A 21,642-nucleotide genomic window follows, 5' to 3' on the forward strand; every position below is an offset into this window, starting at 1 on the left:
ATCGCTTCGGACGATTCCTCTCGGGCTTATGGAGCCGATCGCCGTCTTTACTTCGTAGTCTATGGTCAGGCTGACGTTGCTATAGTGTATTTTGGCTATTGCAACGTCAGGCCGCTAGGTGCGCTGCAGTCTGACGTTGCGCTATGCCAGCGCATAGCTATGCTGGAGGCTTGGAGCAACGTTAATGAACCATTTGATTTTAATGCTACAAAATATGTAGAGAATATAAATTTCAAATAATGCTAATAATATGTAATAGCTGCATAATATGTCAGAGAGAATCAATCTGACGTTCTCTATCGTCTCTATCCTACTTCACTTCGTCGCTGCAGTCTGACGTTGCTCTATCCCAGCACAACCGAGTCCCTTTCTTAAGCTTTGAGCAACGTCAAATAACTACTTAATGCTACAATTCATGTATAATGTTTTATACTACCATAATATGTTTAAACTCCTATGAATTTAGAGAGAATCAATCTGTCGTTGCGCTATATATTCCTACATTATATATTGCTGGAGCGTTTGCGTTGCTTACCCGAATCTCTGATCCTAATCTAATCCTACCGCTGAGCCTCTCTTTAAGACCATGCTGAACTTACGTCAGGCCGCTAGGCGCTGTAGTCTGACTTTGCGCTATCATATTGCATCCCTTTCCATTCTTACAGCTTTATAATACTATAACAGGATCCCGCTTAAATACTGTATGAATGTTTTGCCAAATCCCGCCAGGAAGAAATTCTCCGGAAATTCTCTTTATTTTTCTTTTTGGACACTTTTAAAAATTAAAGCATTAGTTTCATATGTCCAATGATTTTGATCCAGCGCCTATGACGGGGGTAATAGCCTAGCAGTAGAGGGTAGCAAACGTCAGAATTAAAAGGGCCTGACGTTGCTCCGGGAGATACTTTACTACACTAAGAGGCCCATTACGATAGCGCAACGTCAGACAACAGCGCACCTGACCGTAGCATTAAAATATGAGTTGGCTGACGAAGTGAAGAATGATAGCGCAAATTCAGATTGATTCTCTATGAATTTATAGGAGTTTATACATACTGTGCAGGTCGGGATGCAGGTATACAACATTATACACGAATTTTAGCATTAAGAAGTTGGTTGACGTTGCTCCAAGCTTAAGAAAGGGACTCGGGTACGCTGAGATAGCGCAACGTCAGACTGCAGCGCACCTAGCGGCCTGACGTTGCTCCAAGCTATCGAAAGGGACTCAGTGCGCTGGGATAGCGCAAGCGCAACGTCAGCATGCAGCGACAAAGTGAAGTAAGAATAGAGCAACGTCAGATTGATTCTCTCTGTCATTTTATGCAGCTATTACATATGATTTTTAGCATTAAGTGGTTGGTTGACATTGCTTCAAGCCTCCAACATTATTTTAGCTATAGAAAGGGACTCATTGCGCTGGAATAGCGCAACGTCAGACTGCAGCGCACCTAGCGGCCTGACGTTGCTCCAAGCCTCCAGCATGCTGGCATAGCGCATTAGCGCAACGTCAGACTGCAGCGCACCTAGCGGCCTGACGTTGCAATAGCCAAAATACACTATAGCAACGTCAGCCTGACGTTGCAATAGCTTTTTCGGCAAGAACCTGAATACAGACAAAAGCCACAAGGGTTTATTTGAAAACGGTTCAGAGATGGTTCAGTAAAAAAGGTAAACAAACACATAAACAAACACAGAGCACTTGAGGGAAAAGGTTGGAAAGGATAGTTTTCTGTTAATGTGTGACTCAAAGTGTTGGGTGACAAAACATCATCAACTTTTCTACTCATTTGAACAACATAACCACAATAAGCAGTTAAGCACTACCTTTTCATTGGACATATTTCTTGTTGATAATCTTTGTACGACATCTTTTTGAAGTAAGAATTTACATTTAAACTTTTATTATCACCAGGTGGTAGCTACCAGGAATGCGTCAATGTAGTAGAGAAGACAGGAATGCAGTAGAGGCCGCTATCGAAGCCGGCGGATTATGAAGCTCACATTTGCGATGTTTTTTGAATTTGGTCCGTCCGTGACACGACTGCAGTCACTCACCACGGGATTATGCCAAGGTAACCCACAATTCACTTACTTTCGTAGATTATTTACAAATAATTTATTTGCGTTAAACTCTGCGTCTGTGTAATAATTAAAAAATCAGGATCATCTTTTCGATAATTTTTAGCTGTCAAAACAGTCAGTTCAGTTACTGTGCAAATCTCTTTAAGCATTCATCGGCAGCTATTGTGTGGAAATTTTTTAGTGAAAACTTACGATTACTATTCCACCAACAAAGCTCACTTGTTAAATTTTCGATATTTGCTTTTTTTTCTACTTCCGGTTTTCTCATTTCAGTCAGTAGTTCCGTAAATATGAATTTGACACACAAAAAAACCACATATTCGTGATCCTCGTCAAATTTGTAGTAGTGTTCATGTTTTTATTTGTACGTACGCGTACTTCCGGTTTCGATTTTGGTCAAATTTTGGATTTCGTTTGATTCACACCAAATCGACCCCAAATTTCATGGAGATTACGAATATTTGGTTGAAATTGACGACAACTCAATGGTTAATGCGCTAGCGCTTACTTCCGGTGTACTTCCGGAAATTTTTTAATAAAAATAACAAGTAAACCTTGTTCTATTTTCAGATCCGAGAGTTTCTGTCTACATTTATGAGAAGTTTCTGGATGTTCTTTCAAGAAAAAGGACAAGGACTATACGGTCAACATGGTCCCTTGTTTACTAAAACCCGTTGGTTGCTACTTGCTACCCTTTGATTTCCATTTTTACTTACTTACAACTTACTTCTTTATTTGAGGTATTGCTTTTTGTCACTACAATCTTATTGAAAATTATTGTCATCCAAATAAATGTTCATTCTGTTTACAGGGTAATCCTTCGCTACTGGTCATAAACTCCTTTGGTGAAACTGAAAACTGACGAGAGAATGCTGTAATCCAAGACTGATAAATTGTGTATTTAGATGAAATGACAAGTGCATTTCTGGGCTCCCTTCTTTTCTGTGGCCCCGTTTCCCTAACTAACCACTAACCAACGCCCGCCGGTGGTCACTCACCCGCTGTGAAACCAGGAGGAGGGGAGGGCTCTGGTCTAACGGGGACTTGGAAGGCGCATGATCTGAGGGTCATGAGTCTAACCCGGAAGCCTAGTATGACTAATCGCTCCCCAGTAAAACTTGCCTCGCACTCTTCTCTCCTCTTCCATTTCCAGGTAATCTCCCTGGATCTACGCCGACACTGCATGTGCGAGTTTTAGCAAGCAATCCGCCACCCAATTTGACAAAAAGTGATAGTTTGTTTTCACGGAAATTACGTCAGACGGTTGAAAAATTTCTAGTTCAACAATCTCATGTAGAAATTAGCATCTAGTCTACTGGTGCAAATTGCGATTCTTTAAGCTTGATTAATTTAGGTGATGTGTTAAAAGCTATTGTTGGTAGCTAAAAAATTTAACAAATTCGCTTTTTCAGAATATTTTGAAGAGAGATCAAGAAAATCTAAAAACAACAAAGTGATCTAAAACCAAAATATTCAGAAAAAGTGGATTAGTTCAAGCTACCCACAATAGCTTTTAACACATCACCTAAATTAATCAAGCTTAAAGAATCGCAATTTGCACCAGCAGTAGACTAGATGCTAATTTCTACATGAGATTTTTTAACTAGAATTTTTAACCGTCTGACGCAATTTCCGTGAAAACAAACTATCACTTTTTTGTCAAATTGAGTGGTGGATTGCTTGCTAAAAAGCCTCGCACAAAAAAAATTGTCTTGAACCGGACGTTCTATTTAATGAATTGTTTATTTTGCATGTGTTCCAGAATTAATATAGTTACACAAATTATATATAATGGCAATCTATTTATTTATATATAAAATATGATTATACATATACAGTAGTTGTGTAAATTTGATGTTACAGATTGTGAGGTTTTAGTAATGGATGTGATTGGATGTGAGATTTGATGTTGATGCTTATGGGGTTAGAGGAGTGGATGTGTAAGTGGAAGGTATAGGTTAAAAACAGGTTTTATCACCAAGTACTGCATATTCATTAAAAATATACCTTACTTCTTTTAGTAAATCATAACCAAATACCCCACCCCAACTTCCTCCTCATTCCCCCATCCTGGACATGTTTATTATTTGTTTGACATAAACCTCCCCGTATTACTATTTTTTTTGTTCCTTCTCAATATATAAAGGTAAACTGCCAAGACACAAATAGCAATAAAACACAATATTGGATGTCACTTCTGTAGCACAAAAGCAGCACCTTGGATGCACAAGGAACAGCAACTTGATGCAGATATCTTTCACCACCATAGGCTGCAACAACACGCCACATTGGACAGCAACACCACTGCTATGTAAACATGACCCTATAACAGAAGTAAAATTAATCTTCAGTATCATTGGAAATGCTATATGAAATTTAAAAGAATATGCTACATATCACTTCAAATATTCAACCCAAATATTATTTGGCAACATTATCTTTTACCTATTGTGGGAACTTAAATTAACAAATTTACATGAAAAGATTTAAATTCAAATTCATTCAAACTTTAAAGGATACTCTACAGTAGAACAAATAAAAAAAACTTCTTTCAGAATCTGCCTTTCCTGCATACAACAAACTCCCCTTTAAATAATCCATAACAGAACACCATAACATGAAGGAAATAGCTGTTGACTTGAAGAAATCCCAAAATGTTAAAACTAACCAATGTATGCAAAGCTTAATCACATTTTAATTGTAAAATCTATAACTGGATAAGATTGTCACCTTCAAATAGTGTATGTGTTCATGATGTTCACAACAAAGGTAAAAGCGACTTCCAAGCAGTCTGCACGATTTGATGGAAGCCCTAGATTGGATGGCTTAAGTTCCTTTTATTAAGAGGTACCTGCAATCAAACATTACAAATGTTATGATCCACATGTATTTCAATCAGTTTAATTGTTAATTTTACCATTGTAAAAGCAGAATGTTACTCAGCTTCTCGACGTGGTCGACAGCATGGATTCCAAGTCTTTCAGCATCAAAATTCGTCTACAAATAAAAAATGAAATTTAAACACTTTCAGGCCACTTTCACTGTACATGCAATAGGATTTAATCGAATCAATTATATCAAGAATAATAGCAAGCTCGCGAACCGCCAACCCGAACCAGCTAAAACCCACCACATGTCCACATTCTAAGAAATGCCTCACAAGTGGCAATCCAGCTAATAGCCAACATCAAAATTCAAAACCTCAAAAAAATAAAAAGGGTCTAAAAATGGCGACTCTTTCTCTCAGAACCTCATGATTCAACTGACAATGAACCAAGAAGGTAGGGGGCCTTAAAGGGCTAGCCTACGCGGGCTACGCCCAACAACTGAAGACAAACCTGGCCACAAGATGTCATCTTCAGTGTCTCAGCCAACAACATGGTGCCAATAACAATCAAATTTTTTTTTAAATTATAACGATTAAATCCATCAAAGGAACTTCAGACTGTGATGGTTGGACCAATTTAACAAATTCGTCAAGGCTCTGAAAAGAGTGACTGATTTAGAAGTGGAGGACACGGAACCAACTGGTTTACAAGTAAGTCGTATCCTGCGTGTCAGGGCACACGAAATAGCGTTAACGGGATGAATTCTTCCTGCACTGTTTTTTGGCATAACAAAATTTACGTTGACGAAGAATTCTTCGATAATTTTTTTCAGTATTGCAAACAAACAAGAAAAGTGTATAGTTAAAGTAACTGAAACTGCTGAAAACAATCTAAGCCATCGTAGTGTTGTAAACAACAAATGTTTAAAATTTAAAACAGCAAAAGGAATTGAAAAGGATCCCTGCTCTAGCTTATCAAGACTAAGTAAAATTAGAAACAAAAATCACAAGCAGAAAAATAAAATCAAAAAAACTTGACACTCACGCAATATTCTATTGTTACGCAAGATTGTTGAAGATTGCAACCGCAGTTCTTTCTTTTGAGGCGTAATTCCCTAGACAGAATATTTTCATTCTCTAGAATATTTTCCATAGATCTGGTCATGACCTATTAAAAGGAGAAACAACAGGAATTAGTATAAACTTTACAATAAACGTACACAACAAATATGAAGAGAATTTGTCATAGAAAAATTATTTAATGGTAAAAATTAAGTGACAATCAAACTATTATTAAAATTCCTATCGCGTTAAAAGATTTTACTAAAATAAAAAAAATTCAAGCCAAATTTTTATTATAGTTTGACAAAATAAAACTTAAATTCAATGCAATACTCATACAATTTGTCATGAAAAACCTCTGATTACTTAGAACAAGCAGCAACATAGATGAATAGCTTGTTTTCTCCTCAAAGAATTAACTCTTATTTAAATGCTAACAATCTAAATTTTATCGAAGACAGATATTTGGGTAAAATGTGAGACCTAAGAGAAATAACACACAGAATGACGCACTTGCTGTAGACAACACATTTACCTTTTCAGATTTTCTATTTTCATTCATTTCCCTTTTGATACCCCTTTGATAAACGGAAGTGGCTAATCATTGCAGACAAACGTTTATCTTGACCACATGTTGAGTGTAATGGTGGAGTGCAATGGCTACTGTAAGCTAAACAATAAAATGAATCACACATTTCACTTTAAAATATTCATTATTCAATAATAAATTACCTGCAATAACACTAGGCAACGAATTTACATTCATCTCTGGATGGCCACTCCTTAGATCACGCAAGCCGGCGTAATAAAAAACAGTGATACTTGATCGTCGCACGGCGACGGCATCCATTTCTCTTAACACAAGCTCACCAACTGCACCGGAAACAAATGGCGAAAATTTCGTCACTCGTGATTAGACACTCTGCCACCTGGTGGACACAATTTTTGTAGCCACCTAGTGATACCTAGTGACAGCCAACAGAGTCTTTAGCATCCGTTAACGACTGACGTAACGAACGACTACCGGAAGGTTGCTTTCAGCTTAAAACCCCGGTTATTGGTCCTGTAAGTTTGAACGAGAAATTTAAAACAATATACAAAAGAACCTTATACTATGCATATCCAATTACTTACCGAGAAAGCACGACTTGCAATACTCTGTCTGTGTGAGGGAGAAGGAACGGGTGTGTAAATTTCGTCTAGGGCCGATCCTGTTGTTAAACACTGGATATCATGAAAGACATCGTCGTTTCCTTTATTAAGGCGTAATTAAAGGGGCAGGAATATTATCTACAAAAATAATACTGTGTACGCAAATAAATAAACAGACTAAACACACCCAATAAATTAAAATTCCCATTTACATCTTAACGCTCGTGGTCCTAAGCAGTCATATTATCTAGCTGGAGAAGATATAATTCTCATAGTTTTTTTTATAATTGGAGAGAATACAGAAAGCCTCGAATCTGTAATGTGTTTCCATAACTCCATATTGAGGAAACAGCCCGGGGAATTTCGATGGTCGCCTATTTATAGATTAATTAATTAAGCAGAAATTAATGTTTTATTCCAGGCTCATCAACTGTTATATTAAAGATCTCCAGCTTGTTTAGTGTGCTTTTCCTTTTTTTTGAATAAATCGACTCAAAAACTCGTTGAGAATGGCGGCTCTATAATGGGCATTGGGATCTTGTCGGTCCAGTGTTCTCAGCTCAGTTTCAGTGACGAGTTTTAAGTCCAATCTGTACAAAGATAAAGTAAGTAAGAAATCACTATTTAACGTATTCATTTATCGTTGTTCGAACGAAGCCGCCAAGGATGGAGAACAGGGCAAAACAGCATCTGAGCGTTTTTCTTTGTTGTTTTCACACACCTAGCCAATTTCACATTGTGAAATGTCTTCTTTTTCATTTTTGAAAGTTCTAACACTGAAAGCTTGACTGGCTATTGGAGGTTTCTTTTATCCATTTTCTTTGCTTCATTTGACTCCCCTTTCATATTTCTTCAATTGGATGATATGCAAAGCTAGAAAACTTAAATCAAAATAAACATTTTAACTACTTCAATTTACTGAAAGAGTATGAGAACAATTTGATGTTTGCTGGGCAGCTAGATCGTTTAACTCTAGTACAGACTACAGTTGAAATGATTTTGAAGTACTTTTACATAGCATTTTAAATAATTGGTGACAGCTAAGTACCGGAAAGCTGGAAGCATAAGGAAATCATATTTATAAGTTACCTTGTAATGATGCGTATTGTTTGATCCCATGCCATTACTGCAACTCGTTCTACTGAATAAAAATCAGCGACCACTAGCCAATTCGTCCGGCAGATGTGATCTTGGTTTGTGATGGAGAAGATCCACAGCAGAACTTGCATTTCTAAAATTAAGTCGTCTAAAAGATTGGAAATTAATAGTTGCACAATTGCTTGGCTTGAAATGTTTAATGTCGTTGACATAAAGTCTCGTGTTTAACTTGCCGGTAATGAATCGTGTCATCGCTGCTACACTCACTACCGACACCGAAGCCATGGCAAATCCTATATAAATTTGTTCCCGGTTTACCTATTATTGATAGAACTATTTCAGCCATTTGGTAATGGTTTTATTTCTCCATCAAAGAAGCGAAATAAAGCCAGGCAGAGCTGTATTATTCTTCGCGTGGAACCAGCTGGCCAGTCGGCGATAGGAGGCCATGTAGTGTTGAATACCGTCTGCATAACAATTTTGTCACCGGATCCGCCTCGGCCGTAACCAATCAGCTGCCCTAATTCTTAATGGCTAGATTATTGGAAACATTTCAGTAATTTTTTAGTAACCCATGTTTGCCGCAATAGCCTAATTTAACTTAGTATCCTAATAGAAATTGACACAGCAGTAGGATGGGACAGTATTTGTTTTAAAATGCTTTGCTGTGCTTACGATGAAATTGTCCTTGTTATTATTTGTTCTATTGATAGTTCCTTAGCATAACTTGTGTCAGTTGTTGATTCGTACGAATAAAATATTGTAATGCCCTGACAGTTGTGTTTTCGGTTTTACGTTGTTTGCAAGGTTGTGGAAATACAGTCCTTCCAAAGATTGGTAGTGGGATGATCAGTGGGAAGGTAGGCTAGGTTTCTGCCAGGAGTTTTCATTTTCCTCAGGCGATGGCGAATGGCCGTGACAAGACTGCTTGAACGAGACAAAAAAGAAATAGTTTCGTTTAAGACCGTCGCATCACGAAATTTCTTGGCATAAGATCTGACCTTCAGTTCATACCGTCACACTTCAGCTGCTCTTCACCGAAGCACAACGAAAGATCAGAGTTCTATTTCAAAGGTAGTAAAAAATTTAATAAAATTAAATAGTACATGTATGCATAATTATTAGTAAACCAATCATCCTTGTTATTATTAATAATGTCATGTTATTTCGAAAATTTCAAAAATTTCAAATGTCATTTACAGATGGGGATTTTGTTGTCATGGAAACTGATACTACTTGCGTCGATTCTTGGTCTGACAAGTTTTGCTTCTTCAGAATCACCCAATCTTCTAATTCGTCCCACCTCATCTGATACTCGGCAGGATAAACCGCTGCCGATTAAACTTTCCTCCGTGCAGCATGAGTCCCTCTGCATCAACATTTACGACAGTCAAACAACTAAAAACAGCAAGACAATCTATTTCTACTCGCCGATGGCTCTGTTACGTCACCTGAATGTCGCTTCTATTAACAATCAAACGGGCACCCATGGAACTCTCAGTGTCACTTTTTCAATTTGGAATTCAGAACTCAGAAAAAAAGTGGCCCAACACCTTACCCAACTCCTCAGTCAACAGATCGAGCTCGATCAAGTGCAAGTCTTCGATTTCGACAGTATCAGGCTGACTAGCAAAGAACAATCTGCTGATTTCTCATTGACTAATGAGTGGCTCCCGTATGCCAACCAGTTATCACTCAGGTTTACCTTGATCTGTCCGACACGGGAAGATTGTGATCGAGTCAAGACTCAACTGCGCATCAGCCCTAAAGAATTCGAACATTTGCGACTTGCTTTTAAGCCAAAATTGAACGACGGTGGGCTGATTTTTTAAACTAGATTCACAGAAAAAAATCTAACTTAAATTTTGCATTTCAAGATGATTGTTTCATTGATGGAGTTGGTGTATCTAAAGAAAGTGAATTTCCAGTTCAACTCAAAGGTATTTAAATGGATTCATTCGGATTCATAATCACAATTCAATTTTCTAATGAAATAGCTCTGATTTTAGTAATTTAACAAACATTTTTAGAATCATTGGCAAATCTTGAAGCTAAATTTGCGAAAGAGCTGATCTCCATTAAGGAAGGTAATTCACACGAAAATTAATTGCGATAGGAGTTAAAATTGTATGCCAATTTTTTTAACTAAAATATTTTTTAATATAAAAAAAAGAATAAACAAACATTTATGATTTCAGAAACTAAAAGGGATTTTGAAGCAAATTCACGGTTTGCAGCTAAAATAAAAGTCACTGAAGAAAATCTTGCAGGTAATTTTTATAATTACTGACGATCCTTCTATTTCTTAAGCGATTTTTTTTGTATTCAATTGCGGGACTTAACTTTGTGAGATCTCAAAAATCAAATTTAGTTAATTTCTTTAAAAAATTATTTCAAATGGCTGAAGTCAAAATAGAATTTGTTTTCAGTGGTACAAAAGAAGTTGGAAATCACAGAAAAAGAGTTGGAAGCCACCAAAACATCATTGACCGCAACTAGGATCGAATTAAGTAACACGAAATCCATAGTCGATGATCTGAGTCAACTGACGACCAAATTAAACGGTAAAAGACATTATTTTGAATTTTTGCTTTTCTTAAAATAATCGCAATTTCGTTTGAATTTAATTAATTTTGTTTTCTGTAACTAAGTAGCAAATTCGCAACGGTTAGATCATAAACTGAAAGCCACCGAAGACAATCTGAGAAAAGAACTGAGCGGTATTATCAAAATTTAATTAAATACGAAATTATGATAATGTAATCGAAAGAAATTGTTCAGCAACTTTAAGTCATTTGGAAACTGCAACAACAAATTTGGACTCAACGAGAACGGAATTGAACAGCACAAATGTTGTCGTTGCTGATTTTTTAACACAATTAAATGGTAAAATGATAAATTAAGTTTTTAATTATAATAAAAATATAATTTTGAATAATAATTGTGTAGCCCGAACGAGGCCTATAGTTGACACCGGTAAAATGCCAACCTCATGTGACGATCTACAACAAATAGGACATAAACTGAGCGGATTCTTCTCCGTCAAAGGATCGAAGAAGATGGAAATGGTTTACTGTGACTTTTATCCTAATCAGAATGGTACGGCAAGTTTTCGTTTTACTGCCTTTTTTTAATTGTCTAATTCTTTGATTTGCAGATTTACAGAAATGGATTGGATACGCCGATGTCAAATCAGCGCCCGTCTATTTCTACGTCCAAAGAAATTCTTCATTCGTCACAACGAAAACTCCGATTTCGTTCGAGTTGGCGCGGGTGAACGAGGGGAATAGCATGGATTTGACATCGGGGATATTCACGGCACCGCGACCGGGAACTTATTTTTTCTCATTCACGGGAATGGCCAAATTTTCAAATTCTTCAACTCTTGTTGGTTTAGGAGTTGTTCTTTATTTGAACGGGGGTCAAATTGGATTGGGTTACGTTGAAGAGGCAAACACCGTCGATAATCAATGGAGTCCGCTGACCCTTCAGTCGACGCTTAACTTAAAAAAAGGCGATCGAGTTTGGGTGCAGATTGATTTCTGGACATGTTCTTGTCAGTTTCTGAGTGACAACGAAAACCACAATAATCATTTCACGGGTTTCATGTTGGAGGAGGAAATTGTGGAGTCTCTTTAAAGTTTAGTGTTCAACATCCAAAATCTCCTCGTCGACACGAAAACTTTTATCGGATAATGTAAGGGGGGATAAAAAATGCATTTGTTTCTAATTCATTAAGGGGTGAGCATCTTTACAAAAATTAACTGTGTTATGCTATGACATTTACCGAATACACAAACCAATTTTCAAGTGTGTATCTGAAAATGAAGACGCGAAAAATTAAAATCAATTTCGATTGCCAGATTTAAAAAATGCTGGTCGCACTAAAAATAAATACAAATTCATTTACGTCTAATTCGGTAACGGATAAGAATTTTTAAATAAATTTTTTACTGGGGAATTCGCATTTCAGTTATGCACTCATCCAAAAAATTCGCTTTACGTGGGAATTTGGCTACACAAATTGAACTGTTTATGCTACTAAAATTGTTTTTATTGCATAAAGATTTGCACGTTTCTCTCTACAATAGTGGGGACGCGGCAAATAAAAAGCAATTTCGATTGCCATTTTTATAAAATGCGGAGTGGACATCAGGACGGACAAGAAATTAAAGAAAATTCATTCGCTTCTAATTCGTTTGAGGATTGGAATTTGTTTCAAAATCTTTTCAGTTTCACGTGCATGATGTACATGCAGTTGAAAATCGCCTCTTCAGAGTTTTAAATTAATAAAGTTCACGGAACCCGCGGAACGTGGCGCATGAAATGGACAAACGCGCCATCTATTCACTCGGTGTGAAAATGACAACAAAGAACAGCAACGGCCATTTCAAAATGAGAAACCAACAATTCAATTCAATCAAATCATGTTAATTAAAGGATTGCTCATTTATCCTAGACCACTGCGAGTCATCGTACTGCAAATGGCAACAGTTCCAGAGTATTTACAGCCTTTATTACACACAAACTCGATCGTCTATGACATATCTCTCGTGATGTCGACACGACCATGAAACCAATTTGAACACAAGTCACATCACAACCCAAAGTAGAACTTGGAATTTTCGTAAGGTTAGAGAAAGATACCAAAGGTTCTTACTTGCTGTCAGCTCTGCTTCCACTTTGATGACGTTCGTTTGGTGATTCCTCTCCAGTATCGGTGATATTGGCTCTGGTGATGGATCGGTCTTTCAATGATCAATGTCTTTCAATAACTTGAGAAATTTCTTGGCTGGCGAGACACGCTTCCATAAATCGTCCACTGCATGAAGATATTCGTTTGAGATTATATAAATCATCAAAAACAGCCAAATTATGACTGGGTCTTACTTTTGGTATCTTGCCTGCCACTAGTTTTGGGAGGAACGGTTTCGTCTGGAACGCAGTTTTGAAGTCTCCTCTTTTCCTTCTATCAACGACGACAGGTACTTATTACACGTATATTAGATAACACTTTGTCGGGGAGGGGGGTCACCTATTGATCAATATTAGTGCTCCGATTAAATTTCAAGGTGTACAGAAACCATTTCAAGCCACCGGAAGTGTCGAAGCAGCAATTTAAAAAGTGTATGACCAACCGGAACTGGCTGGAAATCCACTGCACGTTAAACACCACAAACGGCTCCTACGAATCAAATGAAAAAAATCAAAACTTTAGTAATAAAATAATCAAGCATGAAATATTTAAAGAAAAATGCAAAGCAAAACAGAAAACAAAGATTTAAGCAAGCGATGCTTTACCTTTATCATGCAACATAAGGTTGCCTCGATTGTGTCAACACAAATAATAAAATTGAAGGATGATAATGGGCTGCAAGTCAGCAAAGGCTCAATGGAACTGCTCTCCCATGTTGAAAAAGGCAAACTTATGCTGATTCTGACAACAAACAATAAAAAAAATAGCATTTGCAAGGAATAGATAAAATATTAGTAGCACATTACATTGCTCAGATTCTTTGTAGAGTGAAAAGAATGGTTCTTAACTTATCCATTACAAAAGTTTACTCATACTGGTCTATCATTGGGACATTGGTAAACACTCGTGCAGTATTCTTCCTGGCATTTTTGAATGGCATTCTACAAAGAAGTTAATTTACAACAAGACAAGAAAATTTGGTCGAAAAAATTCTAATGTCGTTAGAATCTAAAAAAAACCATGCCAGAAACAGTCACGCACTCAATTCAAGTATCATTTTCTACCTTACAAATATCCTGTTTATTAGAACTCCTACGTTTTTTCGGCTTTAGCTCGTGAAATTACCGAGGTTTTACTTAACTTTAATAAAACTCCTACTTGACGGAAAATCGCTGCAGCAAATTTTTCGTTTTTAAGGCTCCGCCGGACTCGAAACATTCTCAGATCTCCCGTGGTCGTGGTTGAAGACTTGAAGGAGGCAGCCATTCTTGTTTGGATTGTGCAGTCACGTGCAGTGTTGCCAAAGCCAAAACTTCAAAGAGCAGCGCTGCCCTCTCGGAGTCAAATAAAGAACTTCATGGAAATAAAATTCAAATGATCTTTTTGTTTATGATCTAATAATAATAAATCTGATGGGACATTCTGAAGAAATTTTGAGGAATGGAAACGTCGATTCAAACTTACATGTAATTAAAAATAGCGTAAGAATAATTTGTAGTTGTCACATTGGAGAACATGGCAGCCAACAACATGGAATATTTCTTTTGTTTGTTATTTATGCGGACCCCCTGATTTAATCATTTGTTTGATATCTGTGACGTGCATTGCAATACTCTGTGGCTGCCACTTAGCTCTTGGGTTTTTTTTATAAAGAGGGAGAAAAAGGATAAATTAATTTTTACCACAAAAATAGAAGGCACAACTTTGTTTTTGGTCGAATCCGGCTCATTATCATGAAGTAAATACGTAAACTGTCAGTTAGTTGCGTCTTGAAGGATGTGGACTAATGAACCCCTTACTCGGACAAGCAACTTTTCAGTTCTAATCTTAAATAAACAATCACTTATTTACATTTAAGTCGGCCCTTTGTTTAGTGCAAAATATTGACTAAACAGCGCTAAACAGTTTATACTATAAACTTAAATAATGGGCAATACTGACCTGACTGCTGACTCTTATTATTTACTTGAACTGGTGATTGATTGGATGTTTTTTAGTTAAAAAAAAACTGTTAATTTCGACAATTTGACTATAGCTGAGAAGTGATTAAATAACACCCAGCAGTTGTGTGTGTCTTATCAGCGTCAAATTCTAAAGGCTTTTACGTCATCCTTGATCAATATAAAGAGTCGTAAAAGTCACTGTCTTTTATGCATCGAAAAATCGTTGGCAATCAAGTGAACAATGAAAATCGCAGCTCTAATTCTGGTTGCTGTCGCCCTTGCCCAGGTAAAATCTTAAATTCTTTGACAAATACGAAACTGAGATTATTGAAATTAACTTTCTGTATTGAAATCAACTCAGGCGGCAGAGATCCCGAAGCTTAGAAACTTCCGCAATCCAGCTCATTTGCCTCCCAGGTCTGCTCTTTTCCCTCGCCCAAGCCAAGTCCAGGGTCCGGGCTACTTTGTCCCCACTGGCGAGCACGCTCACGTCTTCAGCACCCGTGGTAAGACCCACAACGTTTTATTTTAATGTGAATCGCATAATTATTTGTTCGACTTTTGTCTTTCAGGTGTTTGCGGACAAGTCAAGAACCAAGAGTCTGAGCGCATCGTTGGCGGAGTTGAGGCCGTCCCTCACGAGTTCCCATGGTCAGTCTAAATTTTTTTAAATAGGCCTAATTTTGTCGTTATGTCATTCAGCAATTTTTAATCGAATTTGACCGACAGGAATGTAGCTGTGATTGTTGACAATTACTACTCCTGCGGAGCTACCATCATTTCCGCCGACTGGATTTTGACTGTTGCCCACTGTGCCGACGGAGGCCGATCCTTCGAAGTCATCCTTGGCGCACACAACATGAACATTGTCGAGCCAACCCAAGTCAGAATTACCGCCACACAATACACCTTGCATCCCGAATGGAATTCCGCCAATTTGCAGAATGACGTTGCCCTGATCAAGTTGCCAACACCCGTTAGCTTCACCCGTAAGCAATTGAATTATATAGACTATAGATGATTCTTATTCTGAAAATAAAAATTTGCTTTTACAGCTGAAATCGCCCCCATCTGCTTGGCACCAAACACCGAACCGGATCACGTTGGAGACATTCTCTTGGCTACCGGCTGGGGACTCGACTCCGACAGTAATTTTCCTAACGATTTTAACGAAACAAAAAATAACATGTTTAAATTCGAGATTTTTATCCGATTAAAAGGTGCAACATCAACCACAGACAATCTCCGTAAAGTCTACGCTCCCGGAATCAGCGTCGAAGACTGCCAGGCCGTTTACGGTAACCGTTACGGTGTGCTGGATTCAGTTCTCTGCATCAACACCACCGGCGGCCATGGAACTTGCAAAGTACGCTCAACACTTTCCCATCTGTTGTCAACCCACGTATACGTTGTCTTCATTTCTAATCTTGGTTTTTAATTCGATTAGGGTGACTCTGGCAGCCCATTGAGCTACATCAACAACGGAGTTTACATCCAGGTTGGCATTGACAGCTTCGGTTCGCCCATCGGATGTGAATGGGGATACCCAACTGGATTCTCGCGCATTTCCAGCTATGTTGACTGGATCGTCTCTGTGACTGGCTTGGTCGTCTAGATTATAACGTCGATGTTGATTTTTCATGTTTCAACAAACTTGTTTAATTACGTCAAAACGAAAATAAATCAGGCAAAATTTTAATTGGTGTGCAAGCCCAACGAATTTAAGAAGAAATTATCACAATTATTTAGATGATGTAATTTCGTTTATTTTCAGTTACATTTTCAAGTCAGGTGACATTATTATGGGATATGGGAGTGGATAGTTGGATATAAATTGAATTGGGTGGTAATAGGGGGTAAGGTTATACAGAAATGATAATCATTTTACAACCTACTTACTTACTTACTTACTTACTTTACTCTGTGGCTGCCACTTAGCTCTTGGATTTATTTTGATAAAGAGGGAGAAAAAGGATAAATTAATTTTTACCACAAAAATATTAGGAACAACTTTGTTTTTGGTCGATTAATCCGGCCCATTATCACGTAGCAAATACGTAAACTGTCAGTTAGTTGCGTCTTGAAGGATGTGGACCAGACGAACCCCTTACCGCGGTCTAACAGGACCGTGCCCTTACTCAGACAAGCAGCTGCCCAGTTCTAATCTTAACTAAACAATCGCTTATTTACATTAAAGTCGGACCTTTGTTTAGTACAAAATATTGACTAAACAGTTTACACTAAACTTAAATAATGGACAACACTGACCTGACTGCTGACTTTTATTATTTGCTTCAACTGGTGATTGATTGGATGTTTTTAGTAAAAAAAAAAAAAACTGTTGATTTAGTCAATTCGACTATAGCTGAGTGGTGATTAAATAACACCCAGCAGTTGTGTGTGTCTTATCGGCGTCAAATTCTAAAGGTTTTGACGTCATCCCTGATCAATATAAAGAGCCGTAACCAGTCACTATCTCTTTATGCATCGAAAAATCGTTGACAATCAAGTGAACAATGAAAATCGCAGCTCTAATTCTGGTTGCTGTCGCCCTTGCCCAGGTAAAATCTTAAATTCTTTGACAAATACCAAACTGAGATTATTGAAATTAACTTTCTGTATTGAAATCAACTCAGGCGGCAGAGATCCCGAAGCTTAGAAACTTCCGCAATCCAGCTAATTTGCCTCCCAGGTCTGCTCTTTTCCCTCGCCCAAGCCAAGTCCAGGGTCCAGGCTACTTCATCCCCACTGGCGAGCACGCTCACGTCTTCAGCACCCGTGGTAAGACCCACAACGTATTTTTTAAACGTCGATCACGAAATCATTTGTCGATTTTTGCCAGGTGTTTGCGGACAAGTTAAGAACCAAGAGTCTGAGCGCATCGTCGGTGGAGTTGAGGCCGTCCCTCACGAGTTCCCATGGTCAGTCTAAATTATTTTAAATAATTTTGTAGTTGTGTCATTCGTTTTTAAATCGGATTTGATCGACAGGCAAGTAGCTCTGGTTGTTGACGATTCCTGGTTCTGCGGAGCTACCATCATTTCCGCCGACTGGATTTTGACTGCTGCCCACTGCACCGACGGAGGCCGATCCTTCGAAGTCATCCTTGGCGCCCACAACAAGAACATTGTCGAGCCAACCCAAGTCAGAATCATGGCCACCGAATTCACCATGCACCCCAAATGGAATTCCGCCAGGTTGCAGAATGACGTTGCCCTGATCAAGTTGCCAACACCCGTCAGCTTCACCCGTAAGCAATTGAATTATATATTATAAATACCAAATGATTCTCATTCTGAAAATGAATTGGCGTTTACAGCTGAAATCGCCCCCATCTGCTTGGCGCCAAGCACCGAACCGGATCACGTTGGCGACATTCTCTTAGCTTCCGGCTGGGGACTCGACTCCGACAGTAATTTTCCTAACGATTTTAACGAAACAAAAAATAACATGTTTTAAATTCGAAAATGTTATCCGATTAAAAAGGTGCAACATCAACCACAGCCAATCTCCGTAAAGTCAACGCTCCCGGAATCAGCGTAGCAGACTGCCAGGCCGTTTACGGCAACGGTGTGCTGGATTCAGTTCTCTGCATCGACACCACCGGCGGCCATGGAACTTGCAACGTACGCTCAACACTTTCCCATCTGTTGTCAACCCACGTATACGTTGTCTTCATTTCTAATCTTGGTTTTTAATTCGATTAGGGTGACTCTGGCAGCCCATTGAGCTACATCAACAACGGAGTTTACATCCAGGTTGGCATTGACAGCTTCGGTTCGCCCATCGGATGTGAATGGGGATACCCAACTGGATTCTCGCGCATTTCCAGCTATGTTGACTGGATCGTCTCTGTGACTGGCTTGGTCGTCTAGATTATAACGTCGATGTTGATTTTTCATGTTTCAACAAACTTGTTTAATTACGTCAAAACGAAAATAAATCAGGCAAAATTTTAATTGGTGTGCAAGCCCAACGAATTTAAGAAGAAATTATCACAATTATTTAGATGATGTAATTTCGTTTATTTTCAGTTACATTTTCAAGTCAGGTGACATTATTATGGGATATGGGAGTGGATAGTTGGATATAAATTGAATTGGGTGGTAATAGGGGGTAAGGTTATACAGAAATGATAATCATTTTACAACCTACTTACTTACTTACTTACTTACTTTACTCTGTGGCTGCCACTTAGCTCTTGGATTTATTTTGATAAAGAGGGAGAAAAAGGATAAATTAATTTTTACCACAAAAATATTAGGAACAACTTTGTTTTTGGTCGATTAATCCGGCCCATTATCACGTAGCAAATACGTAAACTGTCAGTTAGTTGCGTCTTGAAGGATGTGGACCAGACGAACCCCTTACCGCGGTCTAACAGGACCGTGCCCTTACTCAGACAAGCAGCTGCCCAGTTCTAATCTTAACTAAACAATCGCTTATTTACATTAAAGTCGGACCTTTGTTTAGTACAAAATATTGACTAAACAGTTTACACTAAACTTAAATAATGGACAACACTGACCTGACTGCTGACTTTTATTATTTGCTTCAACTGGTGATTGATTGGATGTTTTTAGTAAAAAAAAAAAAAACTGTTGATTTAGTCAATTCGACTATAGCTGAGTGGTGATTAAATAACACCCAGCAGTTGTGTGTGTCTTATCGGCGTCAAATTCTAAAGGTTTTGACGTCATCCCTGATCAATATAAAGAGCCGTAACCAGTCACTATCTCTTTATGCATCGAAAAATCGTTGACAATCAAGTGAACAATGAAAATCGCAGCTCTAATTCTGGTTGCTGTCGCCCTTGCCCAGGTAAAATCTTAAATTCTTTGACAAATACCAAACTGAGATTATTGAAATTAACTTTCTGTATTGAAATCAACTCAGGCGGCAGAGATCCCGAAGCTTAGAAACTTCCGCAATCCAGCTAATTTGCCTCCCAGGTCTGCTCTTTTCCCTCGCCCAAGCCAAGTCCAGGGTCCAGGCTACTTCATCCCCACTGGCGAGCACGCTCACGTCTTCAGCACCCGTGGTAAGACCCACAACGTATTTTTTAAACGTCGATCACGAAATCATTTGTCGATTTTTGCCAGGTGTTTGCGGACAAGTTAAGAACCAAGAGTCTGAGCGCATCGTCGGTGGAGTTGAGGCCGTCCCTCACGAGTTCCCATGGTCAGTCTAAATTATTTTAAATAATTTTGTAGTTGTGTCATTCGTTTTTAAATCGGATTTGATCGACAGGCAAGTAGCTCTGGTTGTTGACGATTCCTGGTTCTGCGGAGCTACCATCATTTCCGCCGACTGGATTTTGACTGCTGCCCACTGCACCGACGGAGGCCGATCCTTCGAAGTCATCCTTGGCGCCCACAACAAGAACATTGTCGAGCCAACCCAAGTCAGAATCATGGCCACCGAATTCACCATGCACCCCAAATGGAATTCCGCCAGGTTGCAGAATGACGTTGCCCTGATCAAGTTGCCAACACCCGTCAGCTTCACCCGTAAGCAATTGAATTATATATTATAAATACCAAATGATTCTCATTCTGAAAATGAATTGGCGTTTACAGCTGAAATCGCCCCCATCTGCTTGGCGCCAAGCACCGAACCGGATCACGTTGGCGACATTCTCTTAGCTTCCGGCTGGGGACTCGACTCCGACAGTAATTTTCCTAACGATTTTAACGAAACAAAAAATAACATGTTTTAAATTCGAAAATGTTATCCGATTAAAAAGGTGCAACATCAACCACAGCCAATCTCCGTAAAGTCAACGCTCCCGGAATCAGCGTAGCAGACTGCCAGGCCGTTTACGGCAACGGTGTGCTGGATTCAGTTCTCTGCATCGACACCACCGGCGGCCATGGAACTTGCAACGTACGCTCAACACTTTCCCATCTGTTGTCAACCCACGTATACGTTGATTTCATATCTAATCTTGGTTTTATTTCGATTAGGGTGACTCTGGCGGCCCATTGAGCTACATCAACGGAGGTGTTTACAACCAGGTTGGCCTTGTCAGTTTCGGTTCGGCCAGCGGATGTGAATTGGGATACCCAACTGGATTCTCGCGCATTTCCAGCTTTGTTGACTGGATCGTCTCGGTGACTGGCTTGGTCGTCTAGATGATAACGTTGACGGTGATTTTTCCTGTTTCAACAAATTTGTTTTATTACGTCAAACGAAAATAAATGAGGCAAACTTTTAATTGATGTCGAAGCCCAACGAATTTTTGTCGCAATAAGAATTACTGAATAGATATTAAATTTATTTAAATTCCTTTGGTTCATCCTTAAAAGCTTGAACAATAGCAAAGACTGCGTTTAAACCTTTGCACATCTTATAACTGATAAAGAAAAAAGAAGACATAAACAAAGATAAAAATTTTGTATAATATAATTCTTTTAGGGCAAATGAAACAAACAAAGTTTTGAAAAAAATGAAACTTTGTTCTTGATAGTCACGAACGATTAAACACAAAATCTAGTCCACGTGTATAAGAAAACAATAATGAGGCTGGTTCTAATTTGTTGATATGCCATCAAGGTCCCTGCGATATTTCTTATCCATTTTTCCAAAGTCTCATCATGTGTCAGTAGAACAATTTTTAAAAGAGATTTTACAACAAGTATTTTTATTACGCGGATATCAAATAGTTTGAACCTACCGTCGCCCGAGGTATACGCAGGTATAGGGTGTACGCTCATAAAGAGTTAAAACAATATAATTTTATTCGTTTTTACTATTATAACCTGCAGGTGGAATGAGCGTGA

The 21,642-nt window shown here is 38.5% G+C and overlaps 6 protein-coding genes across 6 annotated transcripts in view; 5 read left to right on the forward strand and 1 right to left on the reverse strand.

The window, feature by feature from the left end:
• Positions 1-21,642, forward strand: part of LOC124336387 (calcium uniporter protein, mitochondrial-like) — an 878,707-nt gene that overhangs the window by 543,969 nt on the left and 313,096 nt on the right. The gene's annotated exons all lie outside the window — the stretch shown is intronic.
• On the forward strand, positions 9,224-12,304 carry LOC124336148. Its single transcript, XM_046789837.1, has 10 exons — positions 9,224-9,295; positions 9,424-10,036; positions 10,099-10,161; positions 10,252-10,308; positions 10,420-10,491; positions 10,651-10,785; positions 10,873-10,941; positions 11,003-11,107; positions 11,171-11,320; positions 11,379-12,304. The coding sequence occupies exons 2-10, from the start codon at positions 9,424-9,426 to the stop codon at positions 11,858-11,860; spliced, it is 1,746 nt and encodes a 581-aa protein (XP_046645793.1). The 5' UTR covers positions 9,224-9,295; the 3' UTR covers positions 11,861-12,304.
• LOC124336516 lies at positions 13,255-14,194 on the reverse strand. Its single transcript, XM_046790356.1, has 3 exons — positions 14,014-14,194; positions 13,523-13,658; positions 13,255-13,406 (listed from the first exon to the last, which is right to left on the reverse strand). The coding sequence occupies exons 1-3, from the start codon at positions 14,181-14,183 to the stop codon at positions 13,257-13,259; spliced, it is 456 nt and encodes a 151-aa protein (XP_046646312.1). The 5' UTR covers positions 14,184-14,194; the 3' UTR covers positions 13,255-13,256.
• LOC124336358 (brachyurin-like) lies at positions 15,068-16,559 on the forward strand. The gene is made up of 7 exons (XM_046790133.1): positions 15,068-15,146; positions 15,222-15,366; positions 15,433-15,511; positions 15,590-15,849; positions 15,916-16,008; positions 16,081-16,226; positions 16,308-16,559. Exons 1-7 carry the CDS (start codon positions 15,102-15,104, stop codon positions 16,473-16,475), a joined length of 936 nt encoding a protein of 311 aa, XP_046646089.1. The 5' UTR covers positions 15,068-15,101; the 3' UTR covers positions 16,476-16,559.
• On the forward strand, positions 17,331-18,819 carry LOC124336362 (brachyurin-like). The gene is made up of 7 exons (XM_046790136.1): positions 17,331-17,421; positions 17,497-17,641; positions 17,703-17,781; positions 17,851-18,110; positions 18,180-18,272; positions 18,347-18,486; positions 18,568-18,819. Exons 1-7 carry the CDS (start codon positions 17,377-17,379, stop codon positions 18,733-18,735), a joined length of 930 nt encoding a protein of 309 aa, XP_046646092.1. The 5' UTR covers positions 17,331-17,376; the 3' UTR covers positions 18,736-18,819.
• LOC124336361 (brachyurin-like) lies at positions 19,591-21,077 on the forward strand. Its single transcript, XM_046790135.1, has 7 exons — positions 19,591-19,681; positions 19,757-19,901; positions 19,963-20,041; positions 20,111-20,370; positions 20,440-20,532; positions 20,607-20,746; positions 20,827-21,077. The coding sequence occupies exons 1-7, from the start codon at positions 19,637-19,639 to the stop codon at positions 20,992-20,994; spliced, it is 930 nt and encodes a 309-aa protein (XP_046646091.1). The 5' UTR covers positions 19,591-19,636; the 3' UTR covers positions 20,995-21,077.

Source organism: Daphnia pulicaria, chromosome 4 (genome assembly GCF_021234035.1).
Source record: "Daphnia pulicaria isolate SC F1-1A chromosome 4, SC_F0-13Bv2, whole genome shotgun sequence".
NCBI lineage: Eukaryota > Metazoa > Arthropoda > Branchiopoda > Diplostraca > Daphniidae > Daphnia > Daphnia pulicaria.

Coding starts and splice junctions, on each gene's coding strand:
- LOC124336148 (XM_046789837.1), top strand. CDS start 9,424: ATGGGGATTTTGTTGTCATGGAAACTGATACTACTTGCGTCGATTCTT. Junction 10,309..10,419: donor GCTGATCTCCATTAAGGAAG/GTAATTCACACG, acceptor TTATGATTTCAG/AAACTAAAAGGGATTTTGAA. Junction 10,492..10,650: donor CACTGAAGAAAATCTTGCAG/GTAATTTTTATA, acceptor ATTTGTTTTCAG/TGGTACAAAAGAAGTTGGAA.
- LOC124336362 (XM_046790136.1), top strand. CDS start 17,377: ATGAAAATCGCAGCTCTAATTCTGGTTGCTGTCGCCCTTGCCCAG. Junction 17,642..17,702: donor TCACGTCTTCAGCACCCGTG/GTAAGACCCACA, acceptor GATTTTTGCCAG/GTGTTTGCGGACAAGTTAAG. Junction 17,782..17,850: donor GTCCCTCACGAGTTCCCATG/GTCAGTCTAAAT, acceptor TTTGATCGACAG/GCAAGTAGCTCTGGTTGTTG.
- LOC124336358 (XM_046790133.1), top strand. CDS start 15,102: ATGAAAATCGCAGCTCTAATTCTGGTTGCTGTCGCCCTTGCCCAG. Junction 15,850..15,915: donor AACACCCGTTAGCTTCACCC/GTAAGCAATTGA, acceptor TTGCTTTTACAG/CTGAAATCGCCCCCATCTGC. Junction 16,227..16,307: donor GCGGCCATGGAACTTGCAAA/GTACGCTCAACA, acceptor TAATTCGATTAG/GGTGACTCTGGCAGCCCATT.
- LOC124336516 (XM_046790356.1), bottom strand. CDS start 14,183: ATGGCTGCCTCCTTCAAGTCTTCAACCACGACCACGGGAGATCTGAGA. Junction 13,659..14,013: donor CGAGCTAAAGCCGAAAAAAC/GTAGGAGTTCTA, acceptor GTTTGTTGTCAG/AATCAGCATAAGTTTGCCTT. Junction 13,407..13,522: donor CCTTATGTTGCATGATAAAG/GTAAAGCATCGC, acceptor TTTGATTCGTAG/GAGCCGTTTGTGGTGTTTAA.
- LOC124336361 (XM_046790135.1), top strand. CDS start 19,637: ATGAAAATCGCAGCTCTAATTCTGGTTGCTGTCGCCCTTGCCCAG. Junction 20,371..20,439: donor AACACCCGTCAGCTTCACCC/GTAAGCAATTGA, acceptor TGGCGTTTACAG/CTGAAATCGCCCCCATCTGC. Junction 20,533..20,606: donor CTGGGGACTCGACTCCGACA/GTAATTTTCCTA, acceptor CCGATTAAAAAG/GTGCAACATCAACCACAGCC.